The following is a 12,734-nucleotide window of genomic DNA, read 5'->3' as shown; positions in this document are numbered from 1 at the left end:
AGAAGTTTCCCCATTGTTTCACTTAACACTAACGAGGCATATTTTGCAACATATACTATTTATTTCAGGCACAAATTAAACAATAAACCCCCTCCAAAAACAGGTAAAAGAAGAAATGGTTAATCCATACAGTATTACACTTTATGGCTTCTTCAAAAGTTATCTGATGTGTTCTGGCATTTTAATGAGGTTGTAAAATTAGCCTAATAAATTGAAAAGGGGAGATGGTAGGTAAGAAAGTACAGTGTATACCTGTCTGAACGGTCTCTAACTGCATTTGTGAAGCTTCTTATAAAACAGTGGGGGGACTTCCCCTGTGGTCCAGTGATAAAGAACCTGCCTTACAATGCAGGGGACACGGGTTTGATCCCTGGTCAGGGAACTAAGATCCCACATGCTGCGGGGCAACTAATCCTGCGCGCCACAGCTGCTGAGCTCGGTGCCTCAACAAGAGCCCACATGCCGCAAACTACAGAGCCCACGCGCCCTGGAGCCTGCGCACCAAAACTAGAGAGAGAAAACCTGCATGCCACAACTAGAGAGAAGCCTGCGTGCTGCAACAAAAGATCCCGCACGCCTCAACAAGGGTCCCGCGTGCCGCAACTAAGACCTGGCGCAGCCAAAAATAAATAAAATAAATCTTTAAAACAAACAAACAGTGGGAACACAGCTTTAAACAGGTGTGTGATAATGAGATGAACTGTGGCCAATCAGGCTGGCTCTGGCAGTTAATAGACTGTGTGCTTGGGGCTCCAGGCCTCAGTGTCCTCAGTTGTGACACAAAGGGCTGGACTCGTTCAGTGACTGACAGGAAGTCCTTCCAGCTCCACACTCATATTTGTCCAAATAGCCTTGGGCAGGCAGGCCTTTAGAAAAGGAACATTTCAGAAGGGCCCCTTTCAGAAATGCAAACTTCAAAGCCCAGAATTAAAGGGAAGGGAAGGCTGGACAGGAAGGAATCAATAAACAAAGGGGAAATCACACATTTCTGGAAGAGAAGCATGCTGCAAGGGCTCCTGGAAACATAAGGCAGTATCAGAGATCATCATGCGTGATCAACCAAACCCACAGATTAAGAGGCCTTAAAATTACAAGATTATACAATGAATCTTGAGAAATAACCTTAATAATAATAGTGGAAAATTACTGAATGCTTTTGTGCGAGGTCTTGTGATAAGCATGTCCTATGGATTAATTCCTTCAGTCTCACATGAGTCTAATGAGGTAGGTGCTGTATTATCTTCATTTTAGAGGTGAGGAAACAAACTCAGAGAAGTCAAGTGAGCTGCCCAAAGTCAAGCAAGCTAAGAACAAGGAGGACCAGAATTTGAATCCAGACTCAAGGCCAGATGATGAGTCCATCTTCTGTGTGACCCACTCTGAAGTAGTCAGCTAAGTGATTCAATGTCCCCTGTCTAATCATCCATGGGACAAAAAAAAAAAAAAAAAAAAAGGTTTTCTGAAATTTGGTATCAGGAATAGTGCCTCTTCTAAAGAATGACCTATTTCCCTTCTCTTACATATCTTCCTTTTTGGCTGGGTTGTAATTTGTCCAAGGCAGGGCTTGTTTCGTTACCCTTTGTATTGGCCGAAATGCTGGGTATTTAACAGGTACCAGAAAGGAATACTAATTTCCCTCCTGACTATGGGAAAATGGAATGATAGCTTTGGCCCCCTACCTTGTGGCAGCTTTTACATCTAGAGGTGGGGTGGGTTTGTAAGGCTGGCCACAGCTGGGGCCTGGGTCCAAGCTGGGTGACTTAGTTATCGGAGGAGTGTTGATCCTGGAGCTCAGGTCGCCACTCAGAAAGTTCTTAGCATAGGAAGCGAGGTTTGGCACACTGACCACTCGGCTGGGCACTTCCTCCATCTTCTTTTTCTGTTGGTATTAAAGGAAAGGCCTGTCAGTACCACCCAAAGAGGCATCGTTGTAAAAGTAGATAAGGCCTGCCCAACCGAAATTATTTGAGCAAGGAGGCAATAACTTACATGTTGTTTTTTAAAGCATTTTATCTTCCAATCCACTTTGTGCTTTAAAAAAACACAGGCTCACAATCTCTTATCCAAAACGTCTGGTGACAAATTAGTTTTTTAATTTAAAATCTTGTTTTAGATTTTAAAAGGCTATATAACATCCCCAGCAGAAGCTGGGCCCACCTTGTCCTCAAACACATTAATATTTCTGGAGTGAAACTTACATTTTGTCACACCAAGAGCGATATATAAAAGTTATAAATGAGCTTACATGAATTCAGCTTGGGTTAGGTTTACTGTCCTATGAGTTACCAAAAAAATACAAATTTTTAAGCACTTTAGGATTTTGTGATAGCAGATGAGAGATTTGGATGTGAATATTCTCACTGTAATAAATTCCAAAAGTTTTATAAAAGGAAAAAAAATTACAGTGAAGGATTCCTGCTCTTCTCTCTCTCCTTCCTATCACCCAGATACAGCCATTATTAAGAGTGACACATTTATATACAAAAAGTTTGGAAAATTCAAAAAACTCATAAAAATAAAAAACACATAATCTGCCTAGCCAGATATAAATACTGTTTATTAATAATTTGGACTATTTCCTGGGGGTCTTATTTTCAATGAATATTCCTCTAAATGAATGCCGGACAGTTGATAAATAAGCTGCCATTACCTTTGGGAAAAACAAAGCCAGCAGAATTATGTAATGCATTGAAACCAGTAGGACCAATTTACCTTCATGGAAGGGGTCAAATACCCTGGGCGAGGACTGAAAGAGAAGGACCGATTCCGATGGGACACTGCGCTGGGGAATGCTGCGTAGTGAAATCTTCTCTCCTCCTGGAAAAACAATACAACGGAGTCTAAATGAGCCTAACTACCCAGCACACGGAGTTTAATTTGAAGGAAGATGGCTGTGTGAGAGCAGACTACAGAGAGGAGGAAAGACCAGGGAAGGGAGGGGAAGTCAGTGGGAATCAAGCTGCCACCCACTGAAGCTTTGAGGAAGCACCTTTATTTCTGGGGCCTTTGTGTCCCTAGCACCCCTTGTGAAGGAAAGGGAGAGCCTTTTTGGAATGCCTTAGGGAAGTCAGAGATCCAGGTACTCTTAGGATCTGAGCAGAATCTACTGCAGAAAGGTATTAGTTAAGACAAAGAAAAAAAAACACCCAGGTACAATCACTATATGGCCAATCTTCTTTACCTGTGTCATTCTCCACTTTTTTCTTTCCTGCTGTATTGTTTCTAAAGCAAGTTCCAGTTGTTGCATAATTTCATCTGTAAAAACATTGAGGGCTTCCCTGGTGGCGCAGTGGTTAAGAATCCGCCTGCCAATGCAGGGGACACGGGTGCGAGCCCTCGTCCGGGAAGATCCCACATGCCGCGGAGCAACTAAGCCCGTGCACCACAACTACTGAACCTGCGTTCTAGAGCCCGCGAGCCACAACTACTGAGCCCACGTGTGACAACTGCTGAAGCCCGCGGGCCTAGAGCCCGTGCTCCGCAACAAGAGAAGCCACCGCAGTGAGAAGCCCACGCACCGCAACGAAGAGTAGCCCCCGCTCGCCACAACTAGAGAAAGCCCGCGCGCAGCAATGAAGACCCAACGCAGCCAAAAATCCCCCCCAAAAAAACATTGATAAGTGTTTCTAAGAGATAAGGACTCTTTTCTAAAAAAAAAACATAACCACAGTACCTTTGTCACACTTGGCAAACAAGCAATTCCTTATTAGTATCATCTAATTTTCAGTTGGTGGTTAAGTTTTTCTCTTCATCTCGACATGAAGCAATGTGACTGGGGAGCAGGAGGGTGCAAGGATGGGTGTGAGATACAAGTGTGCGTGTGTACTGTGGGAGGATGTGTCGCTGTGTAAGCTACCATAAGACCATGGATTTTACTCTGAGAAGGACAGGGAGCCACAGGAGGTCCTGAACAGAGCCGTGTTGTGGTCCGAATTACATTTTTATAAGAGTACTCTGGTCGCTGTGAGGTCAACAGAGTGGGGTGAGGCTGGAGTGAGTGGGGAGACCAGTGGACTCTCCATCATGCATGAGAGGCAGCAAGGCCCGGACCTGGTGAAGGTGGTGAAGGTGGTGAAGACAGAGATGGTGGGAAGAGGCTGGACTTCTGATGTGGCTAATTAGCTGACCCACGTGGGCAATGCTGACAGGAGCGAGTGTATCATCCAAAGTCCCCAGAGCTGAATGTAAGCCACTGGGAGTTGGCTTACAGAGAACTTTCAACCAAAGCTTGGAGCACAGGAAGGCTGGGCAAAAGCCTAAAGCAAGGGTTAAAGTGTGAGGAAACATGAGTGTGAGGTGCAAACCATTCTAGATTTCCCCAAATGCTGTAGGTTAAAAAAACCAAACCAATACCAACATCAGGCAGATGGTGTGGGACTTGAGAGTGATTTTTTTTTTTTTGCCTTCTACTTTCCTGTGTTAATTTTTTTTTTAGTGAGCGTGTATTTTTTTATATGATAGGAGAAAAATAACCAAGGACCTTTTGTAAGGTGGTTTTCGGGTTAGCAGGATTACAGTTTTAGGCACCCATGGAAGTGCTAGGCTAAAGCGAATACCCCGGACAGCCTCACCGTGAGCTGCTTGATGATCTCCTCCCTCTCCTTCAAGCGGGTCTGCAGACGGCCTATGAGCTGAACGTCCTCCAGCCTCAACTCCCCCTTTCCTGGCTTCTCTCCGGAATCTTTCAGTCTGTTTGGAGCAGGCATGCAGTTAGCCACCATGCTGCAATGACCCAACCACAAGGAGGGAGAAGAGGTGGACGTGATGGGGATGCTGCTATGTTGCTTGGCCTGGCTGGCCACTCTCTGTTCACCAAAGGGGAAACTGAGGCCCAGAGAGCCTGCCCAGGGCCACCCAGTGAGTTGGCTGCAGAGCTCCAGGTGGAGCCCAGGACCGCAACTCCCAGTCTGACACTTGTCAGTTCCCCCAGGTTCTGTAGGGCCCAGAAACCAAAGGCCTGTGTGTGCACACTGATGCCACACGCAGTGGGGCTTCAAGAACCAGTGAAGTTTGAGAGAAGAGGCCTCAGCCGGAAAACGTCCCCACCCACGCCAAGGCCAGCAGGTTATGCCAATACAGATGTGGCTCCCGCCCCACCTGCAGGCAGCCAGAGAGTATGGCATTAGCTAGTTCTGCAAAGCAGCGGGGCAGCTGCTTTGGAAATAACCTCCGGTTGGTGGGGGAGAGAGGGTGAGGGCTGCCGGTGATTTACTGACTGTAGTTGATAAGAGGCCAGGGCTTTGGGGTGAGATGACTTGGGCTCTTATCCCAGCTCTGCTTTTTTCTAGCTATGTAATCTTGGGCATTTTGCCCATGAGACTCAGTTCCTTCTTTAATATGGGCGTGAAACTGGGTGGTTGTGAGGATTCAGTGAGATAATGCATGCCCAGCACGTGCTAAGAAGCCATTAGATGGTAGCTGGTAAAAGCTTCCACTCCAGATTTTGGATGATTTGCCTTGTATTGGAGCCAGTGGAGGACAGTTTTTAAGAGCACAAGTTAAGGGTCAGACAGGTGACGTTTAAATTTACTTAGTGCTGCTTGACCTGATCTCCCTGCCACTAACCCCGATCTCCCAGTCTCTTCTCCTCTCAGCAGTCAGAAGTGACCCTGTTAAAAGGTATCTCAGGCCATGTCAGTCATGCTCAAAGCCTTACAAGGGCTTCCCAGTGCACTCCATCTGAATACACCCAAACCCCTTCCTGCTCAGTGCAGCATCTCCTCCACCCCTCCCAGCTACCTTGCCAACCTCAGTTCCTATCATCACTCTCTCACTCATTCCACTTAAGCCTTCTGGCTGTTTGGTCTTGGGAGGCGGGCCCCAGGGCCCTTGCACTTGCTGTTCTGGCTGCTTGGAATGCTATTCGTCCAGATGGTTCTCTCATTTCCTCTCCTCTTTATGCTTAAATGTCACCTCCTTGCCCACCCTTGGCACTCTAGACACTGATCCTGTTTTCCTTCTAGTACCTTCAGGTACTTTCATTACCTGATATGAAGTTAAATATTTATTTGCTTATTTCTTTGTCAGAATCCCCATCTAGAACTTGTGAGTGCTATGAGAGCACAGTCTTTGTTTTATTCCCACTGTAACTCCAGAGCCTAAAACAGTGCAAGGCACACAGTAGGCCCTTAACAAATATTTGCTGAATGAATAAATGAATGCTTTCATGAGGGGCCCTTGCTTTCTTAATCAATCCATGGGAACAACGGTTTCCACCCTGAAGAACTGCTGTGAAGATTAAATGAGATGATGCACATGAGAAGGCAGAAATGCTCATAAAAAAGTAGCCCTGATCTTCTTCTGTGTGTGAGGGTCAAACCATGCTCATTCCTCACAGATTCCCAGTACCCGGCACAAGACGGGAATGCAGTCTCATAAAAAGATGGGTGGCCAACCATCCCAGTTTGCCTGGAACTGAGGCGCTTCTGGAACTCGGGACTTCTAGTTTTAAAACTAGGAGAGGGGGCTTCCCTGGTGGCGCAGTGGTTGAGAGTCCGCCTGCTGATGCAGGGGACACGGGTTCGTGCCCCGGTCCGGGAAGATCCCACATGCCGCGGAGCGGCTGGGCACGTGAGCCATGGCTGCTGAGCCTGCGCGCCCGGAGCCTGTGCTCCACAACGGGAGAGGCCACAACACTGAGACGCCCGCGTACCGCCAAAAAAAAAAAAAAAAAAAAACTAGGAGAGTCCTGGGGACACTAGGATGAGGTCCCCCTAATAAAATGGTACATCTACTAGTCCCTCCCAACCTGGGGCCAAGTCCTCACTTACTCAGTTTCCAGGGCAGCCAGCCGGGTGTGGAGCTGCGCTTGAGCGCTGCTGAAATCGGCCACCATGGCCTGCATCTCCTGCCGGTGTTCCTGGCGTAGCATCTCCATCTCCCGGGCCCACTGGGCTTGCTGATCCTCCTCCAGCAGCCTGTGGGGCGGGGTGGAATCACAGCTGGGCTTGTCCAGGCTCTAGGGACTGAACCTCTAGGGCACTGGAGTTTCTCCCCACTCTGCTGGGTGGCCTGCAGAATCTAAGGTCAGGACACAGTGGGAAGGAGATCCGGGGTCTCTGAGTTGTGGGGTCCAGCTTGTGGAACCTCTTCTCAGTACCTTGCACCCCCAGCATTCCATGAAGGAGAAACCTGAGCACAAAGGGCAGCCTTCTGGGACAAGGGGTGGAGGACAGCTCAGGAGAGGAGTCCCAGAAAACACTCCTTTCACTTGGGGGAGGTGGTTAGGCCTGGAGGCTGAGATTCTGTATCAGAATTACCAAACGCTGTGGACTCTGAGAGTTGGGAGACCAGCGGTCCAGGGTGAGAAGGCAGGATGGGAGAGGGATTAGGAGAACACTGGTTAGAGCCAGGCTGCCTGAGTCCCTCCGCGGCCTCCTCCATCACTTCCTAGCTGCATGGCTTTGGGCGAGCTGCGCTCTGCTCAGTTTCTCCATCTGACAACAGTGGCTACCATATAGGGTTATTGAAAGGATGAACCATGTTAATCCATGTCCAGAAGAGCCCGTGGCACAAGGCGTATGTTTGACCATCAGCTATCACTTTTCCTAACCCTGAGATGGGGCACTAAGGGATCCTCAGACCAGCCTCAGGGGGCCTGACACCTTCTGAAAGTACATGCATATTTTTGTGTGATGATATCCTTCTCCAGGAGAGGGACATCGTTTTCCTCACCAGGAGGGGGCTGTAATCAGAAATGGTCAGGAGCCCCTACTCTGGTCCAGTCTCCGTATTCCAGTGTCACATGGTGAGTCTCTAACTGAATTTAAGGTGCTCCACCTTGGCCAGGATTCATGGCTGTTTCTCAGATGAGCCTCAGGCCTACTTTCACTGGAACTTTATGCCGGGGACTGGAACATTCAAACTCTGGGATGAAATGGACAAATGCCTTCCAAGATACAAACTACCAAAGCTCACTCAGGAAGAAACAGATAACTTGAAAAGTCCTATGTCAATTAATAAAATTAAAGTTGTAGTTATAAACTTTCCAGCCAGGGAAAAAGAAGGCCATGAATTCAGGACTTGATAAAGGGCTATCCAGCGTGGACAAGGCAATCAGAGTTGCCACCACAATTTACCGAGTGCCAGGGTCAGTGCTAAGTATCTTCCTATACATTTCACTGCATTCTACAACAGCCCTGAGAGGGGGTGGTGTTTTCTACCTTTTACAGGTAAGGGCAGGGTCTTGGAGAGATTAGCAGACTCGCCCAACTTCACACAGCTAATTATGAGCACACAGAGGCGGCTCCCGGCATTCCCGTGGGCGGTGCTCCCCTTTGACCGCTCGCTCGCGTTTTGCTACTAGTGAGAGGAAGATGGCGGACGCAGCTGTCGTGGATCTCATAGAGTGGATAAAGAACTGGGAGAAATCAGGGAGAGGTGAATTTTTGCATTTATGCCGGATCCTCAGTGAAAATAAAAGCCATGATAGTTCAACTTATAGAGATTTCCAGCAAGCTCTTTATGAGTTATCATACCATGTCATTAAAGGAAATCTAAAGCATGAACAGGCATCTAATGTTCTTAATGACATTAGTGAATTTTGTGAGGATATGCCCTCCATTCTTGCTGACATATTCTGCATATTAGATACTGAGACAAATTGTCTAGAAGAAAAAAGCAAGAGAGACTGTTTTACTCAATTGGTATTAGCATGTTTGTATTTCGTTTCAGACACACCTCTAAAGGAACGCTTGGATCCAGAAACATTGGAATCATTGGGGCTTATCAAACAATCACAGCAATTCAATCAAAAGTCAGTTAAGATCAAGACAAAACTCTTTTATAAGCAGCAAAAATTTAATTTGTTAAGAGAAGAAAATGTAGGTTATGCCAGGCTGATTGCTGAATTGGGGCAAGATTTATCTGGAAATATTACTAGTGATTTGATCTTAGAAAACATCAAATCTTTAATAGGATGCTTTAATCTGGATCCCAATAGAGTTCTGGATGTCATTTTAGAAGTGTTTGAATGCAGGCCAGAACACGATGACTTCTTTATATCTTTATTAGAATCTTACATGAGTATGTGTGAACCGCAAACACTGTGTCATATTCTTGGGTTCAAATTCAAGTTTTACCAGGAACCAAATGGAGAGACTCCTTCATCTTTGTACAGAGTTGCAGCAGTACTTCTACAATTTAATCTTATGGATTTAGATGATCTTTACATACATCTTCTTCCAGCTGATAATTGCATTATGGATGAACACAAACGAGAAATTGTAGAAGCTAAGCAGATTGTTAGAAAACTTACAATGGTTGTACTGTCTCCTGATAAAATTGACAAACGAGAGAAAGAAAAGGAGAAAGAAGAGGAGAAAGTGGAGAAGCCACCTGACAACCAAAAACTTGGTTTGTTGGAAGCCTTGTTAAAGATTGGTGATTGGCAGCATGCACAGAACATTATGGATCAGATGCCTCCATACTACGCAGCTTCACATAAACTAATAGCCCTTGCTATTTGCAAGCTTATTCATATAACTATTGAGCCTCTCTACCGAAGAGTTGGCGTTCCTAAAGGTGCTAAAGGCTCACCTGTTAATGCTTTGCAAAATAAGAGAGCACCAAAACAAGCAGAGAGCTTTGAAGATTTGAGGAGAGACGTCTTCAATATGTTCTGTTACCTTGGTCCCCACCTTTCTCACGATCCCATTTTATTCGCAAAAGTGGTGCGGATAGGCAAGTCATTTATGAAGGCGTTTCAGTCTGACGGAAGCAAACAAGAAGATAAAGAGAAGACGGACGTTATCCTTAGCTGCTTGCTTAGCATTACTGGCCAGGTATTACTTCCATCTCTTTCTTTGATGGACTGCAATGCTTGTATGTCTGAGGAACTGTGGGGAATGTTTAAAACATTTCCATACCAGCATAGATATCGTCTGTATGGCCAGTGGAAGAATGAAACTTACAACAGTCATCCACTTTTAGTAAAAGTTAAAGCTCAAACAATAGACAGAGCCAAATATATCATGAAGCGTCTAACCAAGGAAAATGTGAAGCCCTCTGGAAGACAAATTGGGAAGTTGAGCCACAGCAATCCAACCATTTTGTTTGATGATATCTTGTCACAAATACAGAAGTATGATAACCTAATAACGCCTGTAGTGGATTCATTGAAATACCTCACGTCACTGAATTATGACGTCTTGGCCTATTGTATCATTGAAGCTTTAGCTAATCCAGAAAAGGAGAGAATGAAACATGACGACACAACCATCTCAAGCTGGCTTCAGAGTCTGGCTAGTTTCTGTGGTGCAGTTTTTCGTAAATATCCAATTGATCTTGCTGGTCTTCTTCAATATGTGGCTAATCAGCTAAAGGCAGGCAAAAGTTGTGACCTGCTTATATTGAAAGAAGTGGTAGAAAAAATGGCAGGCATAGAAATTACAGAAGAAATGACAATGGAGCAACTAGAGGCCATGACTGGTGGAGAGCAACTAAAAGCTGAGGGTGGTTACTTTGGCCAGATAAGAAACACTAAAAAAATCCTCCCGGAGATTAAAGGATGCACTATTAGACGATGGTCTTGCTCTTCCTCTCTGTTTGCTTGTGGCTCAGCAGAGGATTGGGGTAATCTTTCAGGAAGGTGGAGAGAAACATTTGAAACTTGTGGGAAAGCTCTATGATCAGTGTCATGATACCCTGGTACAGTTTGGTGGGTTTTTAGCATCTAATCTAAGCACAGAGGATTATATAAAGTGAGTGCCTTCAATGGATGTGCTCTGTAATGAATTTCACACACCCCATGATGCAGCATTTTTCTTGTCTAGGCCAATGTATGCACACCATATTTCGTCAAAGTATGATGAACTTCAAAAATCAGAGAAGGGAAATAAACAGCAACATAAAGTTCACAAGTACATTACATCATGTGAAATGGTGATGGCTCCTGTCCATGAAGCAGTGGTTTCCTTACATGTTTCCAAAGTCTGGGATGACATCAGCCCTCAATTCTATGCCACATTCTGGTCATTGACAATGTATGACCTTGCAGTTCCACGTACCAGCTATGAACGGGAAGTCAATAAACTTAAAGTCTAGATGAAAGCAATTGATGACCAGGAAATGCCTCCAAATCAAAAGAAAAAAGAGAAGGAGCGATGTACTGCCCTTCAGGACAAGCTTCTTGAAGAAGAAAAGAAGCAGGTGGAACACGTACAGTGAGTGCTACAGAGACTGAAACTGGAAAAGGACAACTGGCTTTTAGCAAACTCTACCAAAAATGAGACCATCACAAAATTTCTACAGCTGTGTATATTTCCTCGATGTATTTTTTCAGCAATTGATGCTGTTTACTGTGCTCATTTTGTTGAATTGGTACATCAACAGAAAACTCCAAAGTTTTCCACACTTCTTTGCTATGATCGAGTTTTCTCTGATATAACTTACATAGTCGCAAGCTGTACTGAAAATGAAGCTAGTCGATATGGAAGATTCCTTTGCTGCATTTTAGAGACTGTGACCAGGTGGCACAGAGGTAGAGCCACATATGAAAAGGAATGTGGAAATTATCCAGGATTTCTTATTATATTACGGGCAATTGGTTTTGATGGTGGAAATACAGCTGATCAATTAGACTATGAAAAATTTCGACACGTTGTACATAAATGGCATTACAAACTAACCAAGGCATCGGCACATTGCCTTGAAACAGGTGAATATACTCACATCAGGAATATCTTGATTGTGCTAACAAAAATACTTCCTCGGTACCCAAAAGTTTTGAATCTGGGTCAGGCTTTGGAAAGAAGAGTGCATAAAATCTGCCAAGAGGAGAAAGAGAAGAGGCCAGATCTATATGCATTGGCTATGGGCTACTCTGGGCAGTTGAAAAGTAGAAAGTCATACATGATACCTGAAAATAAGTTTCATCACAAAGACCCCCCTCCGAGGAATGCAATTGCCAGTATACAAAATGGCACTGGATTATCTTGTATTCCTGTAAGTGGCTTTGGACTTTATTCTGGCATGCTGTTAAGTCACTTGAGATCAGTTTAAATGGTTTGAGGCTTGTTTTCCTCTTCTTCTTGTTTTTTAATGGTTTTATCAAGATAGAATTTACATACCATAAAGTTCACCCACTTAAAGTGTACAGTTCCCTGTGTTTTTCGTATATTTACAGAGTTGTGCAATCATAGCTATAATCTAATTTTATAAAATGTGCATTACCTCAAAATGTATCCATCAGCCATCACTCTCCACAATCCCCATGCTCCTGCCCACCCCCCATGATTCCAGGCAACTACTAATCTACTTTCTGTCTCTATAGATTTGTTGAGACTTGCTTTTAAGCTTTCTTATGGTGAATCCAGAACAGTTAATTTATTCTCATTACCAAGGCAAGATCCATCAGAAGACCAGCTGATGCATCATACTCTGGCTGGTGGGAATGGGAAATATTCCCAGTCCTTGGTGAGCTTTGGGAATTGTTCGGAAACTTCTTTCTGGTGGTTCTTTCTCCCCGCTGACAGTTTACCCTCATGTGCACATGGCTCAGTATTCAGACAAAGACTCAAGGGGGCCCTTTTATTGATACTAACGTGCCCTCCCTCTTTCTCTTTCTCTCTCCCTCTCCCTCTCTGTGTCTCTCCTCTATATTCTACCTCGTAAATCTCAGTTGCCTCAGCCTCCCTGTATTCCGCTCTCTGTCTCCTCAGCTCAGAGAGACTGCTGGGCTCTGTTTGGGTTTTCCCTACCTGATCTGCAGCCTTAAAACTGCCTCCGGGCACTAA

The 12,734-nt window shown here is 45.0% G+C and overlaps 1 protein-coding gene across 1 annotated transcript; it reads left to right on the top strand.

The window, feature by feature from the left end:
• Positions 1 to 8,312: 8,312 nt before the first annotated feature.
• Positions 8,313 to 12,734, top strand: LOC309816167 (THO complex subunit 2-like; the record flags this gene model as incomplete). Its single annotated transcript, XM_082643363.1, is given in 6 exon segments — positions 8,313 to 10,481; positions 10,483 to 10,701; positions 10,705 to 11,040; positions 11,044 to 11,163; positions 11,167 to 11,943; positions 12,660 to 12,734. Coding segments are annotated over 6 exon segments (3,693 nt in total). The 5' UTR covers positions 8,313 to 8,315.

The sequence above is a fragment of the Mesoplodon mirus genome (genome assembly GCF_964341445.2).
Source record: "Mesoplodon mirus genome assembly, chromosome: 2".
Lineage (NCBI taxonomy): Eukaryota > Metazoa > Chordata > Mammalia > Artiodactyla > Ziphiidae > Mesoplodon > Mesoplodon mirus.
Note: the sequence above shows the minus strand (reverse complement) of the source record. Positions and strands in the feature narration are given on the sequence as shown.